This window comes from Myiozetetes cayanensis, unplaced genomic scaffold (genome assembly GCF_022539395.1).
Source record: "Myiozetetes cayanensis isolate MyiCay16 unplaced genomic scaffold, myiCay2020 scf19, whole genome shotgun sequence".
Lineage (NCBI taxonomy): Eukaryota > Metazoa > Chordata > Aves > Passeriformes > Tyrannidae > Myiozetetes > Myiozetetes cayanensis.
In genome coordinates this window covers 12587599-12610065 of record NW_026087400.1, presented here as the reverse complement: position 1 = coordinate 12610065, position 22467 = coordinate 12587599, and the positions used below count along the sequence as shown (strand labels likewise).

General features: G+C 50.7%; 1 protein-coding gene across 4 annotated transcripts in view; it reads right to left on the bottom strand.

Annotated features, from left to right (window-relative positions):
• The window catches only part of CBFA2T2 (CBFA2/RUNX1 partner transcriptional co-repressor 2), a 59995-nt gene that overhangs the window by 4421 nt on the left and 33107 nt on the right, over positions 1–22467 (bottom strand). For 3 of the 4 annotated variants that reach the window (XM_050313470.1, XM_050313472.1, XM_050313473.1), the window contains 9 exons: positions 11466–11609; positions 8110–8351; positions 6377–6466; positions 5491–5672; positions 4601–4854; positions 3869–3954; positions 2333–2525; positions 844–912; positions 308–498 (listed from right to left, as the gene is read on the bottom strand). In XM_050313470.1, the coding sequence (XP_050169427.1) occupies positions 308–498; positions 844–912; positions 2333–2525; positions 3869–3954; positions 4601–4854; positions 5491–5672; positions 6377–6466; positions 8110–8351; positions 11466–11609 (1451 nt within the window). The remainder of the gene's footprint in view (positions 1–307; positions 499–843; positions 913–2332; positions 2526–3868; positions 3955–4600; positions 4855–5490; positions 5673–6376; positions 6467–8109; positions 8352–11465; positions 11610–22467) is intronic. The other variant, XM_050313471.1, reaches the window with a different exon arrangement.

Sequence of the window (22467 nt, the reverse complement as noted above, 5' to 3'; positions counted from 1 at the left end):
TTTTTATGATATCAGAGCATTCCTTCAGTTACTGATCCAGGAGAAACTTCTAAGAGGAAAAGGTGTGCAAACCCAGGCTGGGCAGGGCATGGTGCAACCTGGTCTAGTGGGAGCCGTCCCTGCCCACGGCAGGAGGTTTGAAACAAGATGATCTTTAAGGTCCCTTCCAACCCAAACCACTGTGTGATCTGTGGTTCCACGACAAGGGATGGGGGACCTGCAGGCCCCGAGCCACTGTCAGGCAGGGCCTGGAAGCTCTGTGCGCCTTGGAAAGCCCCTTCCCAGGATGTCCCCTGGGCCACCTTACCTCCGTGGACTCCTCCTGCTCGTTGATCACCAGGAAGGCGTCCTCGGTGGCCTGGCGCTTGGCGTCGGCGATGGTCTGCTCCATGCGCGCCCTCTCCGACGCGATCATCTCGAACGCCTTCTGCTCCGCCTCCGCCACCGCCTTCTGCACCTCCGACATGGCCTGGCGCTTCACCTCGTTCACAGCTTCTTCTGGAAGGAAAGGGCAGCGTCACCCACCCGGCCCGAGGAGCGGGGTGAGCCTCGCAGGGACAGAGGGAGGTGCAGCGGAGCGTTCCCAGAGAGCCACGGCCAGCGCCAGAATCCCAACCGCTCCCGGGAGCGGCCAGGCCAGGCTCGGTCCCACGGGATCCCCGGTGGCATCACAGAGGAGCAGAACCCTTTGGAAAAGCCAGGGTGGGTGGGGATGTTGGCAGCCAGATGTGCACGTCCCAGGGCGTTCCTGCAGCTGGCCTTCTGCTGTTTTTTGTGCAGCATCTGTGTTTACCCCGAGCGATCTGGCAGAGTCCCTGGCCGAGGTCACCGGCAAACACTCACCAGCTTTTTTCCAAATCTCCTCAGTGACGTAGCCCGTTCCTGACCGGCTGCTGAACTCCCGCAGTGAATCTGTTGGAATAAGGGACACAGGGAAAGGTTGGCAAAGCCTCACCTCACCCACCTGCTGCTTACGTGCCCAGCGGTACCTCAGGGCAGGGTAGGACTGACCAGCTAAATCTCAAAGCACAGAATTCCAGGGGTTAAAGCCATTCCTCACACACTCAAACAACAAATTACAACGTTTAATTAGCACCTTGCATAATTTATGACATTATATAACCTGTTTCCATCTCCTGGTCCCCTATAGCAAGAGGCAACACTTATAAATGTATGTCATTCAACATCTGCACTGTCCAGAGACCGTGAGCACCAGCAGTTTACACTAAGCACTGCACTTCCCACTCCTTGGGCAATTCAAAGGCTTGAACTGATGGACAAACTGTCCTGAAAGATACCTGGAGATGCTGCTTGGTGTTTAACTGCACCTTCTCACAAGAGCAATGGAGCTTGAACATTATCCCTAGGTCCCATGGGGGGAAATGCGTCAAGAGCATTCCCAATTTATATTAAAATTTTAAAATATATTACCTTTAACAACACGGGGCTGTAAGTGTATTAGTCATGATATACCTAAATATAGAAGGGCTAAGAGCTGGCTGTACCCCTCAGGCTGTCACACTCCATGGCAGCCACTCCATGCTGACAGCTGGAGCCATGGGCGCTAGAATTCCTTGCAGGAATTCACTCTTTATTTTGTACACAAACAAGTGGAATACATATCAAATTGACATTTATTCTTGTTAAAAAAAAGTCCATTTTTATTATTATTATTATTATTATTATCATGGCTTTTCCCCCCCCCCCCCCCCAGGACTTGATTTACAGCACATTTGTTACGATGGAAACTAGAATTACATCCGAATAAACCAACTCATCACTTTAGACTTGTTTTTTTGTGTAGGGTCAAACCCCTGCACACTGGAGGGGAAAACTAGTCAGCTCGAATAAAGTTAAGTTGACTCATGGTACAAAAATAGAATTAAGGTAGTTATTATACTTACAAAAGTCTTTGGTATTTTTAGAATAAGTAGACCTTGACATTTAGAATCCTTGAGGCAAGAAGGCCTGGAAGGGGAAGAGAAGTGGAACCAAACACCTCTCCTGCCTTTTCACCCCCATGTTTCTCAGCTTTGGATGAACTTGCCTGTGTTTGGTCAGTCAATATGGCTCAGTGACAAGGAAGAGGCTCTTCCCCGGCACGAGAAAAGGTGCCTTTAGATGTTAACAAGCGCCGCTTCCAGGAGCTCACCCAGGAGCTTCCACGCATCCAACGACCTGTCTCCATCAGATCTCTGACAACAGTTACGCGCTGCTTAATTTATATCACAATTCAAATATATTATTATTATTATTGTTATTATATCATTTATGCCTAACATGTCTCTGTGGTAATGGGCACACTTGCTCGGGAAGGGCTGGCTGGACTCACCGCTGCCGGCGGAGTCGGAGCTGCCGGGGCTGTGCCGGGAGAGCAGCTCCGCGCCCGCCTTGCGCGGCTCGGCCGTCTCGCTGCAGCGCCGCTTCCAGTAGTTGAGCTCCTCCCGGTCGGCCTCCTGGCAGCGCCGCAGCACGGCCATGGAGCGCCGCGTCTTCTCCACCATCTCCATGATGCAGTTCAGCGCCTGCGGGAGGAAACGGCGCTCTCAAAGCCCCGCCGGCGGGGTCGCCTCCCTTCTCCGTGAAGGTGGACACGGGGGAACGGCCTGAAGTTGTGTCAGGGGTGGGTGTTGGAACAAGGCTGTTCAACCAGAGGGTGGTTGGGCACCGAACAGGCTCCCCAGGGCGGTGGGCACAGCACCAAGGCTGCCAGAGCTCAAGAGGCGTTTGGATGATCCTCTCATCAGGCACAGGGTGTGACTCTTGGGGATGGGCCTGTGCAGGGCCAGGAGATGGATTCAGTGATCCTTGGAGGTCCCTGCCAACTCAGCATATTCTGTGATTCTGTGATCCCAAATGTTCAGAGGTGCCGGGGAGGGGCCACCCGAGGGAGATGAGACAGGAGGGAGGCAATTTTGGTATCTGGGATGATGCACTACTTGGACAGGGTGCCATACCCAGGGATGCAGCACCAGGTGGGGAGGAGGTCACACCTGCACCCTAAGGAAGTGGCTAAACTCCTCCAGGTCATGCTCCTAAAGGTGGAAGAGAAAAAGCTACCACTTTCCTATGGGAATAGGGTGTCCATGCAAGGGTTGGCTGTGATCCTGGTGCCAGCTCTCCACAGCCACAGTTTACTTCCAAATACTCAGCTACAGGACCACTGCTCCACCCTAACCCCATCCCCTTCAGAAAAAACATTAGCTTTAGACCACGATATGTCTCTGCATTTATGATCAAAGCTGAATTTCAATCCCATCTCTTTGAGGGAAATGCTCTAGGGAAGTGCTTGGAAGAGGCAGCCTTGCTCAGAAGCAAAAAGCTCAGCTTAAAGTCTGCCAGAAGCACCAGGTCTTGCTGTCAGTGCCTTGTTGTGCCCCAGAAAAACCTGGCACCTCAGGAAAGAAAGTCTTTAAAACAATAATGATGGGTTTACTCATTTTTAATGTCCATATCCTGACTGCATATAGCACATTTACATGCCTGTTGGTCCCGTGCTGGCCAGGGCTGTGGCAGGAAAGACCAAAAAGTCAAGGGACCTTGTGGGACCCAGGGACAAGGCTGGGTTTGTTTGCTCAGACAGCCATGGCTGTGATCTGCAGGAGAAGCTCCCCATATCCAGACACTTCATCCACACTGATTTTGGCTTCCACTGACCATGGGCAGAGAAAAACACGCCAGGGAAGTAAGTGCTACAGCTCCTATCCACCCTCCCCACCATCCACCTTCTTGTGGCAGCTTGTTCCTCTCCCAGCCACCAGGAGAGCCCGGATATGGTATCAACAACAAGGAAATCACAAACTGGAGCAGGTGGAACAATGGGTTGCTGCAGCCCACAGAGCTTCCCACACCTCCTGCCATTCCTTACGTGGTCGAGATGCTTCCACTCGTCAGCCCACTCCCTCTCCGTTAAGCGGTGATCCACCAGCTCATCCTGGTACCCTCCATTCAAACCTGCAACAAGCCACAGCCAGAGAGGGATTAGATGGACCAAGGGTTTGCAGTGCTTCAAGTGATAATAAAGAGCTCTATTTCCAGCTCCACAGAGTTGGGATTTTAAAACACATTTCAAGGTGGTGGCTCTACAGGGGCAATTCCATGCTGGTGCTTTTTTCATCCCTGTCTGTGTCACTGTCTGGGAAGTGCTACAATCCACTTGTGGCTCTGGCTCTGACCTGCTTGTGGAGCTGGCTCCCTTGCTATAAACCCACGGGAGCTCAGAGTTTGTGATTCAGGCTGTCCTGCTGGAAAAACAACATGCACCTCCCATGCACCTAAGGGAGAAACGGGATGGGGGTTCAGGCTCTGCTCTCCTGATCTTGGAAACATTACTTTTATTTCCCTGCCTTACTGGGTTGGCTACACTCAACTCACACACACCAGGTCCTTCCTCCTCATCCTCAGTGGTTCCAGTCTTTACACATACACAGGAAAATACAAACTCTCTCAATCTTCCTGTTTTTAACTTTCCATGGTGAGTTGTTCCCTCTGAATTCCCCACAAAAACTCTGCTGAGGACGTGCCCAGCATTACACAGCTCTGGGTGGCCGAGCAGGGACCGACATCAGAACTCAACCCAGAGCCCTCCAGTCTTTCTCACCAAGCCCTCCATGCCTGTCCCGGATCTCTCTGTGCTCCAGCATCTTGCTGGGGTCCCTGTAGAGGTGGGAGGTGGCAATATCTTCCAAGGTGTAGTGCTGGAGGGGCGGTGGGGTGGGGTGGAACTGCCCGCTGGGGTTCATCAGGGGAATGGTGAGGGCAGGGCTGTGCCGGGGCGCGGGGCTGATGGTGCACACCCTCTTGGCCGGGGGCTCTGTCGGCAGCGGTTCCCTCTCAAAGCTGCTGTCTTCCCTCCTGCAACCACACCAGCACGGACAGGCCTTCATTAGCATCCCACAAACGCACTCAGAAAGGGAAAGATGCAGGTTTTGAATCAGCAGAGTCTGGGCCATGATGATTTTACCCGGGGGGTAATGCAGGGAGCTCAAACAAACACAACTCAATTTGTGAAGCGCTGCACAGAGTGACCCTGTCAAAGGAAAGGTTCAGGATGCCCGAGTGTTGTGATTCATCTTTCTGAGCATGACCAAATTAAAATTTCACAGTTTTTATAAATTTGAGGCATGCTCCACATAATTACATAACAACTTTTATCTTGGAATAAAAAGTGGTGAAAATGAACCACATCCTTCCCAGCCCTGCCAGTGCCTCCATTTACTGCTGGGGTGGTGGAAAACCACTCAGCTCTCCAGCTCTGGCTTTTTAATGCTACCCAGAAGTCCCCCTGGGACAGAACCTGCCTGAAAGAGGAACACAACCTGAATTCACAGTGCAGAAGGAGCAGTCATTGGTGTCTTTTAACAGCCAGAATAGTTGTTGGGAGTGATAAGTGATAAGACCCTGGATGTTGCTTGAAGCTTTGCCAGCAGCAAAGCTAAAATGAAAACCACGACTTCGACAACTTAAGAGAATGACAACAGCTGTTCTTACCTGTCTGGACTGTGCCTCTTCCCATTGCCGTTCACCTCGATGAGCAGCTCGGAGGAGTCGGCAGGGGACGTGGTGTTGGTGTTGAGCAGGATGTGCTCGTGCTGTGCCAGGTACTGGGAAGGTGTCTGCTTGGCAGCGCGGGCACAGTGCAGCAGCTCCCGCTGCAGCAGCGGGAGGTTGGCCTGGAAAACAAGCACAGGCCTGCATTACAGAGGGGGCAGGAGTTTCCAGCAATTCCTGAAGATCTGCTCGTCATTAATACCTCAGAGCGGTAACGCCTGTGGGCCCCCCTCAGGATCCTCCAGCTCCTGGTGTCTGCTCTGACAGACTCACCTGTGTTTTCCCAGGAGCTGAGGATGGCCTGATATCGGAGCACCCAAAAACCAAGTGCCATGGGAATCACTCCTTGCTTCCATCATCTAGTTACCCACGGAGGTTGTGGATTCCCCATCCCTGGAGGTGTTCAAGACCAGCCTGGATGGGGCTTGGAACAACCTGGTCAGGTGGAAGGTATCCCTGCCCATGGCAGGGGGTTGGAACCAGATGAGCTTTAAGGTCCCTTCCAACCCAAACCATGCTGTGATTCTGTAATCTATACACCCCAGACATGCTCCATGTGCCAGCACTTCAAATATTCTAGATCTGAGCTCCCACATGGAGCTTGCTTTGCCTCCTTTATCCCCAGCACACAACCAGACACTGGCACACGTTCCAGCCTGCCGCAAGCCAGTCCCACATGGCCACCACTACGGTCTGTGCAGTCTGTCTTGGACCTTAACAAAACTGCTGTGGTGCTTGCAAGGAGAGCTTTCCCAGCAGTGTCACGCTGCCAAGCAGCACAGGCTGGCACACGGAGCCCCAGCAAGCCCCAGCAGCTCCCTGTCACCTTCAGGAAGGGGATCACAAAGGGCCGCAGGGGGAAGTTCGTCGCCTCTTGCAGCTTGCAGTGAAATTCCTCAATTGTCACCGTCGAGTTCTGAGAACAGAAATTAAGAGATGAAATGACAATTTGTTCTTATTTTTAGACATATGGGGAACGGCTCCAAAGGAACAGAACCAGGAGGGTGATTGCATCTGCCACTACAGGGCTGGCAATGTCTGCACTGGATCCTGCCGAGCGCAGCCAGAAAGGCTCAGGCCAGCGGAGTAGGAACCCTGCACCCAGAGAGGGGTGGGAACTGCCTGGCCCAGCATCCTCCCAGCTCTGGAAGGCAGCACAACCCAGTTGGCATCTCCTGCTGCCTGGGGCAGCCTGCAGGGAGCCAGTGATCCCAGCAGCTCAGAGCTGCACACCTTCCTCTCCTTCCTTCCTTCCAGCTCTCCTCCTCTAACCTAAGGACCATCCCTGCAGTCTCCATCAGTCTGCTGCTCACCACAGTCCTCCCCTGGCCCAGCCCTGCACCCCCTGGGGCTGTTCAGGCTGAGGGCTCCCTGGGACAAGCAGCACTTGATAATCTGCATTTACAAAGTTCGTCCCTGTAGCAATTATCACAATCCAGGGTGGATCTGGACAGCTTATCATTTCCTTTCCAATAGGATAAGCTAAGGTACTACCCATGGAAGTATCTATGCTATAATAAATGCAGCAGCAGCACTTTGCATCCAGTGTTCAAGCACTGAGAATGCTCCTGAGGACGTGGACAGACCCACATTTGCAGCCCATGTCAACCTTTGAAGCAGAAATGCTCCAGGCTGCTGCAGTCTAGTGACCTTCACTGCATGCTGAGCCTCAAAAGAAACGTGCCAAAAAGCAGAGTTCAGCTTGGGAGCCCCACTGGGTGCCCCATGGGACCGCAGCTGGCCAGGCTGTGTGGTGCTGGGCTCCAGGACCTCAGTCCAAGGTCACAGAATTCTAGAATGGTTTGGTTTGGAAGGACCTCAAAGCTTATCTCGTTCCAACCCCCTGCCATGGGCAGGGACACCTTCCACTAGCCCAGGTTGCTCCAAGTCCCGTCCAAACTGGCCTTGGACACTTCCAGGGATGGGGCTGCCACAGCTTCTCTGGGCAACCTGTGCCAGGGCTTCCCCATCCTCACAAGGAAGATTTTTTTCCTAATATCCAAGTTAACCTACTCTCTTTCAGTTTAAAGCTATTCCTCCCTTCTCCTATCGCTCCCTACCCCTGTAAAACATGTAGAGCATAATGTCTAATGCACTGGACAGCATTTCTTCCAGTTAGTCTGTGTAACTGCAAATTCTGGGTACAACACCACAGCTACACCCATTCACTTGGGTTGGAAGGGTGTTCTCCTGGCAGGGGGTTGGAACGAGATGATCTTTTAAAGTCCCTTCCAAGCCAAACCATTTTGTGATTCTCTGATTTACAGAAAAGCTTTGTCCAAATCCTTCCAGGTTTCCTCAAGATTATCTGCACGCAGGGCTCACATCAAAGCCACTGGACAAACAGCTTTTTGAAACCCACTAAAGATAAGAAAAAAAAAAAAAAGAAGTCAGCAAGTTTCCCAGAAAGCATAAACATGACAGTGTTGCTCAGCCCCCAGCTCTGCCTGCAAAGACACAGGACAACACTGTGTGATGGGGGCACGTGCTGGCTGCCGAGATCCCGGGGCCAAAGCGCTCTGGGGAAATCCAGGCAGCCCAGGTTGGTGCAGGACTCACCACCAACGCCAGGACGAGGGTCCGGACCTTCTCCCCGATCTCCGGTGAGATGTCGTTCCCAAACTGCTGCAGGGTGGTGAGGAAGCGCTTCAGCTTGCTGAGCTGCCGGGCCCCACACGTGGCTGGGAGCTGCTGGTTCGTCAGCGAGGAGGAGGAGGAGGAGGAAGGGCCGTTGCTGAACCTCTGGGGCGGGGATGGCGCTCCGTTCAGCGTCGGGGGGGAATGGTTGATTCCGTTGGGCACTGCAAACGGGAGATGGAGGCGACGCTGAGCACCGGGCGGGCACATCCCTGCGGTCTGGCGCTTTCCACCCAGGGTGGCAGCTCAGGTGCCTCCACCTCACCCCGAGTAGTGCTGACAGACACTGCCCCAGCAGCGCCCGCCATCCGTCCCCAGGGACCTACGGGGAATTTCGCAAACACCGTTGTTTTTTTCCAGCCTGGTCCCATCTGCAGCTCTGCCTCCTGTAAGTGGTGAGCATGTCGAAACAGACCGAAGGGCTGGAAGTCTGGGAACTCGGCAAGGGATTAGAATAAATTGTTGACATCCCCGGGCCGTGGTTGTGCAATCCCGAGCCCTGTCTGATGAGCAGCTGCGCACCAGGGCCTCAACTTGGTATAAACCCAGGATTTCAGAGGTGAAAAGCATATCATTGTAAATAGAGTTGTGGCTGATCCACTGGGTTATCCTTAAAAGCCCAGTCCCAAATCCCTTACGGACATAAGTGCTGACAAGGAGGTCATAAGCTGTAGAAACCATTTCAAGTGGTGTTTCAGAGGAGCCCTGATGCCACCCAGCAGCATTGCCTCTGGCCTGTGGGAGGAGCAGCAACTTGCAAATAAAATAAAATAAAATAAAATAAAAAAGCCCAAACTTCTGCTGCAGTTTCACGAGGATCATAGCAAATCCTGCTGAACCCAGTGAGGGGTTTTTCAGAGAAGACAGGAGGCACTGGAACAGTTAAACCACTCTGGGGCACACCAGGGTCGGAGGCTGGAAAGGCTCCCCACACCTGGACCTTAGTGGTGAGCACAGGAGGGAAACTTAACCAGAGTCAGTTAAAGATGCACGGAAAGATAAGGCTACTGAGACCATCAAAGGTGGTTCCTGCTAACCAAGGGGTGACAGGCTCTTTGGGGGATAACAAAATCTGGTCTTCCATAGACTGAGGAATGACGAAGTGAAGGTGAAGGCCAGGATTGAGAGGATGGAGGTGCAAAGGCAAAGTGAGCTCATGCCTTTCATTATGGAGAAAAGCAAGCTGGAAAACTCCTGCCCACACAGGCTTCCCCGAAGTGGCAAAGGTACAGGGATGTCAGGACGTACCCACGGGGTTAGTCAGCACGGAGTACCAGGAAAACCAGAGCTAGGTGAAAGGCAAGGCCTCTGACAATTACCCATAAAGACACTTATTTCACAATAAAAGTGTTATAAAGAGAAGCTTCCCTCGAGCAGCCCCGGGCTGTGCAGCCCCGCGCTCTCCGGCAGCCACAACTGAGGCGCTTTCCCTCTTCTCTGTTTCACTTCCTCTTACTCTTTCAGATGAACGCCTGAGGAGAGCAACAGGCTCTATTTATATCCTGGGAGAAGCAGGGGCTGGGCAATCCCTGGGGGGTCAGGAGGCTGCTGAGGATGGGAGCAGGGGATGTCGGCAGCGCAGGGTGATCCATGGAAACAGAGAGAGCTGGGCTGGGGCTGCTGTTCCTCACAGCCCTGTAACCACTCCCCGCGTTTTTGGGCTCACCCCTCCTGACCCTCTGCTGACAGCGTCACCGCAGGGCAGCTGGCAGTTATCTGATCCTGCACATCACCAGGAGCTGCTCCACCACAGCCCACACAGCTGGGCTGGGACCTTCCTTTCCAGGTGAGAAGACAGCACTGAATCGAGTGAGGCGGCGCCCCCAGACCAGGGGGATTACTGGTGTGGGGAGAGGAGGATGATAAACTCCTGGGAACAAAGTCATCCTCTCAGGCTACGCTTAAATTCTGCCTTAGGTCCTCAAAAGTCATGAGGTTTTGCTGCTCCAGCCCTTTGTTAGTGATCCACAGGTAGGCGAGGCTTTGTTCCAACGGGCTCCTCCTCACCTGCCCAAGCTGTGGGCTTTGACAGGGCAAGACACACACTCACTGACTCTGACCAAGCCCCCCTGGTGCAACTGAGAAATAAAAAAGCAAGAACGAACTTCTCCACAGGTCGCAACTCTCATCTGTCTTGGAAAGAGGCAATTAAGTCATCTGCAATCAGTAGATTCAGGTTTCTTGGCCCTCAACAGTGTGCCAAGCATCCTCATTGGAAAAATTAATTTCTGTCACTTTGCTAATGGTCTTTTTCTGCCTGAGCAAAAGGAGAGCCATTAAAAATCCCTCAGCACACAGAGATGGGGACAATGTGTCTGGCGGGATAACCCAGTGATTAGTGCTGCTGCCAGCATCACACAGCACATCAGCATGTGTCCTCCAAGAGGCTGGGTTGTAAATCCCCGAATCCCACTGCCAGTGTGCAACTGTGAGATAGCCCAGACACTGTCACAGACAGCACAGCAATGCAGAGCCAGCTAGGGAAAACTGTGTGCAGGGAAAAAGGGGTGAGAAGGGCCTGGAAAATAAAAAAACGCCATGTGCAGAGGTCAGATAACCCCATGACCAACAAAGTAGAGCAGCTCTGCTACGGAATGATGCTTTTAAAAAGACATCAAATGGCTTAAATGATGGCTAAGGGAGGAAAACAGAGGCTGCACAAAAAGGCTGGAAGTCCATCCCATCCGTGGATCACCTCTAAGCAACACCCTGCTAGAAAAAGTGGGTGCAAGGCTGTGTTATGGCTGGGCAGGATCAGGGTCGACCGTGGCTTAATAGGAAAGATTATACAGAGAAGATGGAGAAAAGAGAATCTGGATGAACAGCAAGGAATTTTCAAGGCTGGGAAATTAAAAAAAGAAAAACTTTCTAATCTCAGCTGCAGGAATGCTGCCTGCAAAGTGAGATACAGCAGAGTGGGAATTAACTCCTCCAAAAGATAGAGCGAAAAGCCCAGCACTTGGCTTGTTTGAAGCCGACCTGATAAAAGACTTCAATTTCTTAAGGAGTTTATGGTGGAAATCAAAGCTGCACCTGCAAAGAGAAGGACTCAAGGCAGCACCAGGAGCAAGGTAGGAGCAGGCAGGGGGGGCAGAGGGGGAATACAGACATCCTGCTTGCATTGCAGAACAGCAGGAAAACCCCAGTCCCACCTTCCTAACAGCAGCACCCGACAGCTAATTCTAATGGCTGAGACATCCCCAGTGAGTGCCATGAGCACAGCCTTCCCTCCTGGCTACAGCTAATCCCTGGGAAAAGCAGTGCTACTGGGGTCTTACATGCAGTCGGAGTGAAGGACACCGGCCGGGGTCCGCCGGGGTTCACGGGGGGCAGCGGTGGCATGTTGGGAGGAGAGGACCTGGACTGTATCTTCACTTCCACAGGCGATCCGGGCATCACTGGCACCCTCTTCTCACCAGCAACTGTACCAAGAGAAGGTGGCAAGGCTTAGTGACAGTCAGGGAGGCGCAGTTCCCCGCCCAGCACACGAGCAGTTGCAAGGGTGAAGATAAGAGGCGCGGGGAAGTCACACAAGGTTCCCACACTGCTCCATGCAGCCCCGAGCTGCTGCAGGGAAGAGGCAGGATACGGCCCTGAGCTGGGACAGGCACCCTGGGAGCATGCTCGTGGTGTCCATGCCCACCACCCCAGTCTCCTGGCCACCTCTTCTCCCCCCTCGTGCCTGAAGACTCTTCTTCAGCCAATTTGCTTTGCTTTGCCCCAATTTAAGATCCCCCCGAGACTCCCCAGATGTGCCCACATGCTGCTCATCAGCATGGAGCCTCTCCAGAGGGATCACAACCTCTCAGAGCCACGTAACAGGCAACCTGGATTTGTGCTGTGCCAGCAAGGGACCAGAATGGGCCTGGGGGTTGTAGAGATGAACTGACACCAGCTATTCACATCCTCTCCCTTGCGTGCAGCCTGCAGGGTCTAACACAATCACCTCAAATTGTGGCTTCTTTTCCAGCCTCGGAGGGACATCCCAGCTCAGAGGAACAGTGTGACCACACTCCCAGCTCTAGTGGGACATTGGTTTTTATTTTGGAGGGGGGTGTTTCGGGTTATTTTATTTTTTTGTTCTTTAAATCCAGACAACTCAGCAGAAAAAGCCTAAGAATCCCCAAAGTGCAGCTCCTGTGAGAGCCAACACCATTCCAGGGGTGCTCTGTATTGCACTGCCAGTGTCTCCAGGGTCCATGATCCCAGCAAATCGTGGTCCCCACTCCCTGCTACTCAAGCTCAATCAGCTCACTAACGAGTTGTGCCCGTGCTCCAGCACGTGCTGCACAGGAACACCACAGCGTGTTCCCAGCACATCCACCTGCACCACAGCTCAGGCAGTGAGGGAGGTGCAGACACTCCACTTCCACCTCTCTGGTGATGCATGCTGGGCTTCGGACAGCCACAATCTAACTAGTAATCTGCAGTTATTACCAGTATCTGTCAGCTGTAAGAAATCCAGCTTTCCAGTCCTGGCAGAGCGATTAAATGCTGTATTCCTGTTAAAGCACTGAATACATGGCAAACTTCTGCGCTGAAACACAACCACAAAACCTGCTACTTCAACTCCCAACAACAAAAATGCCGCTTTCGAGAGCAGAGAAAACACAAACTGGCACCTGAGCCCTCGTGCTGCTGCCTGGGATCTGCTCTGTCAGCCCCCAGCACCTGCTCTGCCACCGAGCTGCCTCATTTATTCTCCTTATGGCAAATCATGGGTAATGCCAGCGAGGTAACAAATGAACTTCGTTATTCCTAACACTTTTTTTTTGTTGTTGTTGTTCTTTGCAGGAAGGGGAAGCAGAAATGATACACACTGAAAATCCGTGTTTTCCTGCCCTGTCAGTGCAGGTGGAATAACTGGGGCGGTGGGGCTGGAGTTGCTATAAAAGCCACATCCCAGAACGTTTGTGTCTTCATTTGTCTAAGCCTGCTTTCAAAAAGAAAGGAAAAAACTTTAAGCTTCTCTTTCATGATGTGGGGAGATACTGAAGCCACAGGAAGCTACTATTAACATATAATCACCATATTAATACCATATTGCAAACTACTATTCATATACACTTGTTCCAACTTTCACACAATTGAACCCTGAAGTGCAGATTCTTCCTGTCATTCCCATGCACAAATAGGATGTTCCCATGAATAACCATGTTGCTAAATGACCCAATTTTTTCAATCAAAACAGCACTAATTGTGCCTATCCAGCACTTGGTGTCAGCTGCCTGATGACCACCCAGGGACCCATTGCCACCCTCCTGCCTCCTCTGATTTTCTTCCCATGAAAACCCCTTTTCCAGGTGTACATGGTCAAATTGATATTGCCATGCCTTAGAGAGAAACAGCATGAAACTAATCCTTAAGTTTTCTCCTCCTTCCTCCTGAAATGCTCCAAGGGCACATTACAAAAGCAGAACTAATTTGGTTAATTTACGGGGGGGGAATAAATTTCACATGGAATTTATAGCCCCAAAATAAAACCAGCTACTGTGTGAGACACCAAAACCAAAGCCCACAAGAAGCCAACACCTTCTTTTCCAAGCCCACTCCGACAGACAAGAAGCAAACAGGACTGTTAAATTTAAAAGCTTCCTGCTAATGACCTGGGGCATCTATAAATGCAGATAAAAACCATCTTTCTAAAGCTCCCCATTTTTAGCCTAAACACATCCATTTAATGAGAATCATGTGAGCAAACCAGACTGTGACCAAGGGTTTGAGTCAGCCTTGAGTTGACCTGGGGCTAAAAATGAGCCAGGGAGCTGATCCCTGGGGAAACGCTGCCTTCCCGGCCTCATTCTTCCGATTTCACCGCTCAGAAATATTTACTGGCTCACCAACAGCAACATTTCAGTGCTGCCTCCAGATGTGCAGGGAGGATGTTGAGATGCTCCTCCAAATGTCTCCAAGTCACTCCACCGTGCCAGTCACCTGACTCCCAAAGAGTCAAATGCTGTCACAGATTTTGGATGATGCTCTAAGAAGAATAATTCTTGTCAGTGACTGAATACACCAAGCGTCACAGCAGGACACCTGCCCAAACTGGAAACACTGGGTTGCATTCCTTCAAAAAAAAAAAACTCCTTCCAAACCCCACCTGGATTAGAAACACTCGCAAAGGCTGGCGCTACTTTCCAAGCAGTGCCTGCAGGAGCAGATCCAACGTGTTTATGGCACAACACTTTTGCTGTCAAGCTGCCAAACGCCGAAGCTTTGCAGTGACACGTGCTCAGCTTTGCACCAGGACCTGCCCAGGTTAACCAGGGAAAGGGGCAGCAGTGACATGGCCACCCAGGCGGGTGGGAGAGCTGCCTTCCCAGCCTGGAACACGCTGGAGTTTCACGTGGAAAGACGATTCAACCCGAGTAAAACAAACCCCGATCGTGACGGTGCTGTTTCAGTCCTGGCTTGACGCAAGAATTCCATCTCCTCCAAAGGGTGGTGGAGCTGCAGAGCAGATTTCACAGTGCCGAGTTCCAGCTTTCAGATGCTCGAGCTGCCAGCTGGGTACGGACAGCTGCAGGCACAGACCACTCTGTGCTCATGCCCTACATACTCGTGTGCCCCACTTAGGGAGCCCAGGTGTGCAAGAGGCGAGGAAGCCCCCGAGCTCTGACTACACCTGGAACCCTCCACCCCTCCGTGACACGCTGCCAGGCCCCTGTTTTATGTGCCCCCACGCCACCCTACTTCCTTCCCTGCTCCAGTTCTCCTCCTGGCGTAGCAAATTAAAAAGGAACATATGTCAAGATTAAGTGCAGCTGACGGTTTTCCTTTCTGGAGAGGAGAAAGAGCAAAGTGAGACAACAGGACAAGGTGCCAGGAGAAAACCCAGGGTCTTGACTGACCCTCAAGGAAGTCCCACTCCTGCACTCCAAGGGATTGAGGCTCCAGCTCTCCAACACCCCAGCACATCTCAGAGGGGGCAGTTTCAACACGCACTTGAGACAGATTTCACCCTATTTATTTTCTTTAAGAGCTGTTCCACCTACGGTGTTTAGCACAAAGAGAGCGTTGCTGTGACAGGTAACCTATGACAAATAGCCAGCATTTGCTTGCACTATAAACTCTATAAAGAAGCTGCTTTATTAATCTCTTCATGCCTCTGGGTTTGAGAAAAGGGAAAAGGCACAAGAAAATAAGCAGTGATAAGTTAGGGAGTATCTCAAGTACACTGGAATTCAAATTAATCCTTTAATTCCTTTGGCAATTAAAGAATAGACTAAGCCATGAAAAAGAAACAAAAACACTGCATGAGGAGAACTAGATGTTACCTTCCCTCAAAAAGCAAGATAAGGAACCAGAGAAGAGCGATAGGAATAACCCCGGGGGCAGACAGACACAAACGGCCTCCTCCCCATCCTCTTCCCAAAGTTCAAAACACAGTTCCAACAGTCGGCAAGATAACACCAGGCAGTGCTCCACCCTGCTCAAGAGAAAGCCTTGACCCAGCTCCCATGGCAGAGCCATGAATTTGCCAAGATCAAGGGAAGACAGGAAGAGCAATTGCTCCACTGCAGAAATATGAATTTCTTTATATGAATTTACACTGCAGTGTCTGCATGGGCACAATTTAATCCAGTCACCTCTGTGAGTGAGCACATGGGGTGTGTCCAGGCTTTAACACCCTGCTATCAGCTTGAGACAGTCCAGCCTTCCCTCCTCCCTCATGGGACAGGGATTTAAAGCCTGGGGCTGGGTGTCTGGATGACTCCTACAGCAGGAACACTGATATCTTGAAGCCATTCCTGAGGCAGGGGTAGGATTCCCCTTGATTCCCTGGCACCAGAGTTAAGGAGGAAGGAGGAACCTGCCTGCCTTGGGAGCAATTTTGCAGCTCCCATTTATAAATAAGCTGCACAGGGTCAGAAATGCATCTCACCAATCCATATGCCGGACTAGAGCACTCCTGGTTTACTGCAGAAGTCAAAACATGAAACATCTTGGAAGAAATGAGAGAAAACCACGTGAGACAGCCCTGCAACTATGCCCAGGTAAGGTTTGCATTTCCTTTTGGCAACTTCAGGACAGAGAGCAGGCTCAAAATCAGACCTTGTCAACAAAGCTTTGACCACTAAGCAGTCACAGTTGAAAACCTGTAAATTGACAAAGTTTTGGGTTTAGCTGATATTTTTGAGGGAAAGCCTGTGTGCAAGGGTTTGCCCAGTAGTTCAAGGTCTCAGGAGCAAAAGCATGTAATGGTTTCAGGCAGAAAGAAGAGGTTTAATCAGAGCAGATGTTTTTGCCTTTCATCTAGAACAGGCAGAATATGCCTATAACCTAAAATGCCACTCCTTACCTCAAAGAATTAGAAGCCCAAAATTCATACCTGCCTCTTGAGAGCAAGGGACTGGAGAACTTCCCCAGTAACAGCAACCAAGGTTAAACCCAGCAGGAGAAAGAGAAGTTCTCTGGTCACCCATGAGTCAGGTCTGAGTTTGTTCTGGAGCCAAGGGACAGACAGAAACCTGCAAAGACAATTCAGCCCATCCCAAAACATTCACCTAAGTAAGGGAGGTAAGCCACGCTCCAGCCACACCTCTCTTTCCACTGGCCCTACCACCTCAGATGACCATTTGGACTAGAGGCATGAATTATACATCACCTACAAAATGAACCTTTTCTAGAAACAGCCCTTGGAACCAGAGGCTTCCTTCCCCTGCTGTTCACACGGATCAGACTCCCTGGTTTACGACAAAGCAACGCCAAGCTTGGCTAAATGGATAGGGAGGCCACTGGAAAGAGGGAAACCGAGGAAGGACAGACCTCAGTGGCCGGCAGGACCTTGCCTACAGCCTAGGACAGCTCTTTGCACATGGCAGGGGGCTGGACTGGACGACCTTTAAAGGTCCCCAAACTGGGATTCCATACCCAGCTGGAGAAAAGCCAGGGAAAGGGCCCCAACCCACCCGCTGCGGCCCCGACACGTCCTGGGCTGCAGTTGGCTCCTCACAGGGCTCCCTGTTGATAGTCTGAATGCAAACGAGAGGCAGCATCACTGTAACCTGACCTGATAATGTAAATAGGGTGAAATGAAATATGGTTCGCCACCTCCCCAGCTTTGGCGAATGTTTATTTTGAATAACATGCTTATCTGCTCCAACTGCTCACCATCTGTTTTCAGTCTCCACCAAGCTAATATTTTTCACATTTAGGAACTGAGAAATGGGAAGAATTACATTTAAATTTTATTAACATCTTTCCTGCGCTCCAAGGTTGCCTCTCCCTCCCCTTGACGGCTCTAAGCCATCTGTAGAGCACCTTTGCAGTTCTCCGAGGCACGCAGATGAGAGGTGATCTACATGCAAAGCAAGAGTGTCATTACTCAGGTTTCCAGAAGATGCCATTTACTGCTTCTCCACTGCAATCCCTCCCTCACCTGCTTCCAGACAGCTTCCCCCCCAAGCTCAAAATGAAACCACAGCGTCAAGGAAAGAGCCAATATTTTATCTTTTTGCAGCATCACCACATCAAAAAGCGATGGAAGGGGAAGACTGAGGATAAGCATCAGCAACAAGGCAGCCAATACAGCCGCCTTAGGGAAAAAAAAACGATGATTGGGTCCGTCCCAATTTGGAAGAGAGCGAGACACTGGGAGGTTTGCAGTCAAGATGACATTTCTACACAAATATTGACATTTATTTGCATGTAGGGGGGTTTATACAGGTCTCCCTTTGCTCCAGTCAATAAATGATAATTTATAACCAGAAACAGGATAAAGTTGCATAAACAGGGCACCAGCAAGGGCTGGTCCAACAAGGACCTTCTCCATCCTTCTCCCTCCACACCGAGCTGGCCAAGATGATACTACAGCATCTGTTGCAGAGGGTAACTTATGTTACTGTGCTGATACTTCCTCCCCTAAATGTGATCAGCCTATTTTTAGCCTGCTCAGCTTGGGTTTGTAGCACATCTCGGCTCCTGAGCTGTAAGATGCTGTGGGAGTGGAGAGGGCTCGGCACCTCGCAGGAGAGCCTTGCATCACACAGGAGGGAGCTGCTGAGCCTGGGAGAGGCATTTTATAAATCAAAAATAAACTCGTGTATCTCCATTGCCATCTAGTCCTCTCCCACACACAGCTGTTTCACTTTAAATCTCAATTCAATGTGAAACTCAGATAGAAGAACTTGAAAGAGCAAAGTATGTTATCGTTCGCAACCAGTCCAGAAAGCAGTTAATAAGGGAAATAAGATTAATAATTTATTCCTGAAGGCAGACTGCAGATCTTTATCCATCTTGCCCTTCAGTGGTTTTTATGAAATCCTATTAACGTGCCTGGCTCTACAAACTCATCAGTAGCACAGGTTGGACTTGGGAGCAGTTCCCACCCAGACAGCATGGCTGGAGCCCCAGTTCTGCCTGTGCCTTGGTCATGTTGGACACATCAGCATAAACCCCCCTGCATGGCATTCCTGCTCTGCTTTCCTCTTGGGCCATGGATTTGTACTGGGACCAGCAGTGCAAATCTGTGGATGTAGGATTCATCCCACAAACTCTCACATCCAACAGCACCCAAAGCTGTTGGATGTGAGAGTTTGTGTACATCAAGCTGTACATCAAGTCCCCCTATTCTGGTCATCTTGCTCTAACAAGACCACAAACCACTTTGGTGTGGCATCCCCCACTCTCCTGCTCTCTTTTCCAGGAAGGAGCCAGGGAACAGTTACTCAGACCATGAAGGCTGAGCAAAAAACCATTCACAGACAGTGCAGCAGCCACCTGGGAGCTGTTGTTTCTCTGACCAAAATGCCACAGCCATTCCCTTCCTGCACCACTAGCATCCATCCAAATACGTTTTGGGGACCCCAGTTCATCCCTTCATGTCAGTGGCAACAGCTTTACCTCATCACTGTCTCAAAGGGTTGCAGTGAGCTCTGCCAGGGAGCCTGTGATGCCTCAGGGCACAGAACCTTCCTCACCCTCACCAGCTGCTTGCTCTGCCCCCATCAGGGACAGCCACCCTGAAGGGAGGGATATACTCCTGGAATACAGCCCAGCAGAATATATTCCTGGAAACCAAAGCCTACAGCGTGGCCAGCCTTGCAATTTTAAGATGTGAAGCATTTTGGGGATTGAGGGCAGTGATCCTCCCTCCTCAAACCACCCCTCTGGCTGCTCAGACCCCTTTGGCCAAGATTTTAACCCAGGACAAAGCAGCTATTCAGCAAACTCAGAGATGCTCACTAATTCATTTGCTTAGCTACTGCTAAAGTATTTTTGGTAATTTTTCATTAATTCATTGTTCCATTTAACGTTATGGAATCAAGGCTGGGTGTTTTGTTTTTCTTTTTTTTTTTTTTTTTAAATCGCCCACTCCTGTAACAATATTAAGAAATATTTACTCCTCCGCACTATTTACTTCTCGGGTTAAAGCACTCTGAATGAAAAATGAAAGCAGTTACAGATATCAAACAGGCAATTATCACAATCATGGAAAAATTAGTTCTGAAAAGTCTCAGCCTGCTGCACTGCTCTCCAAAGCCTCCAACTCCGAGCGAAGCAACGGTGGCGAGAGCAAACTTTCCAGATGGGAACATCTGTGTCTCATTTGCCGCAGGGAAGAAAACACCAGGAAGATTAATGGCTCCTGAGTCCGGTGGAGCCCAGACACAACACGTACAAAAGGGATACCACTGAGAAACACTTGGAAGCAGCAGCCTGGTATCAGAGATTATTTTTTTATTTAACGATTATTTCGTGGGCCTTCTACACATGGAGAATTGGTAAGTCGGGGCAAAGAAAGGGCTTGAGTTTCTCTTACAGTACAGTGAAAGCAAGAATTGAGTTAATTGTGCTTATACGAATTAAAAATAAAATAAAGACAGAACTTTTTACCATCTTGGCTACTTTTTAGATAGGAAAAGTCATTTAAAAAGTTGGCTTTAAGGGGTTACCCCTAAAAGGTTGGAAATTGCTCCTTGCCCAGAGCACGAAGGCCATGGATGGGGCCATCTACCCCTCTCTAGGGTACAGAGAGTTTACACCAGAGAGTAAGAAGTGATCCAACAAGTGGGAACCTCATGGCTGAATGACCAAGCCTCCCCTGGCAAAGCCCATTTCCCTTACTGGCATTCCTTAAACTCTGCCACAGTTTAGGGACCACATTCCCAAAGGTGGGCAGGCGTAAAACACACAAATAACATAGAACAACTGAGCACTCTAATTTTGGGAGTGGAAATCTGCTTTCCACCCTGCTTAGGCTAAACACCGTAGAGTAAATAAAGCTGAAACTTTTGTACCTGTAAAATTTTGGGAGGTCCAAAAGAGGGAAAACACAGTGAAACAAGCTTCAACTGTAGAAAGCATTTTCCACCTTAACAGAGGCTTCCAGACAGCCTTTAGGACATGATTTTATCTAGCCCTCATAAATCCTTTTAAAACTTGGATTGCTGGCCATTTAACAAGCAGCTCCACCCTTCTCCTGCTCTCCAGATGAAACACATTCCCACTGGGCTCCATTTTGTTCCCTCTCTCTTCAACCCAGCAGTACCAGCAAAGCAGTGGTAGAGCCCGGGGAGCCATGGTTAATTGGCATCCTCTAATTACTAATTAGCTCTAAGGGGCTCTCCACAGCTCAGAATGGTAATAGGAATTGCATCCACTCATTTAAGGGGGCTTTGGAAATGCATTTCCTGCTGGTCAGGCTCCTAGGAATGACCCAGGAAACCCAGGCCACCACCACAGCTCCCCACTGAGGAGCCAGCACAGGGCCACCAGCACTGCAGCCCTTGCTGGGCTTCTCTGGTCACAGGAGAGGTTCTGGAGGAGCCTCAGGGAGGCTACAGGGTTGTCTCACCCAAGGGAAGCATTCCCAGAGGGTTCTGGCTGCTCTGCAGCTTCTCCTGCACAAGTCTCTCACAAGGATGCTGCGGTTAGAGGTGTACGAGCAGCGCTCGCTGCTTGAAATCCACCAGCAAGACCCTGACAGAAGAGATTTAAGCCACAAATTCATCTCATCACCCCTCCACAAAGTTCATCCGAGACTCTGGGACCCTGAGCCTCCTCACTGCCTTACTTTATCCTTTAACAAAAGAGTTGAGAGGAGGGCAATCTGCAAAGGGCATGTTCCAGCAGGAGCAGCGCTGCAGCACCGCTGGTGCTGCACACACAGCGAGGCCACAGCTCCCACTCTGCAGCACTGCCCTCCTCCCTGCAGAGCTGCTCCAAGAAATCCAGGTGAGCACTGCAGGTCCAGAATTCCCACAGCTTCCCTGGGGGATTTTTGCTGGGTCCTGCAGCACCCACGCTGCGAGCCTGGTTCAACCCTGGAAGCCGGGGGAAACCGAGTGATGGTTTGTTTCTTTTGCACTGCCTGGTGTTTTACATCCCAGCTCTTAGTTTCAGAAGGAAAAGTAAAGTTGTGGAAGAGGAGGAAACTCTCAAGCCAATTCCATGAGAAATCCAGGAGATGCTGCGAAAGATGCCGATTCTGGGTCAGCACGGTGAGCCCCTTTCCTTCAAGGCTTCCCACCAGCATCCCACTCTGCTCACTGCAGGATGAGTCCCTCTCCAGGGGCAATCCCTTCGGGAGTTTCCTTTGAGAGAAAAGCATCACATCAAGCAGAGTCCATTGCACTTCCCAGTACATTTTTAACCCCAGGCAGCTGAGGATGATGTGATGCCAATGCTGCAGTGCCAGGAGAGCTCAAACCCCACAAACCTGGGACTTCGGGTCCTGTCCCTCTGCTCCCTGTTTGCTGCTGGGAATCCATTTGGCCACACACAGCACCAGTTCCTACAGGGATATGTATGGGCTGTTTCATCTGGACAGAAGCTCCCACAGGTTGTTAGGAGGACAGCAAGGTTTACTCAAGTTTTGTGTCATCAGAGAACCCCCAAATCCGTCAGCCACAGCAGCAAGAGGAAAACACAAGTCTCCTTCAGGAGAGACAGCCCTTGTCTGTGCAAGCTTGTCCTTTTTCCTGGGCATTTTTGAGATCAGATTGGACCTTCCCAGTGATCCTGCCTCACCTGCCTCGCTGGGAACAATAAACATGGATATTGTCCATGACTTGGACCGGGTCCTCATTCCCTGCACTGCTCCACCTGACCCAGGGGCAAGTACAGACACACCCCAGGAATCCTATGCAGGGTAGAGCCAGCCCAGAGCACCTCAGAAGTTCATACAACACAGGGAAAAGGGGAACAGCCTGAAAAGCATTAAATCTTTTAAAATAAAAGGATGATACCAAACCCACCACAAATTCTCCTTTAAGTTACCCAGTAACTGAATATTAAAAACTTAAAACATGCTTATTAAAGATGTATAGAGGAGGT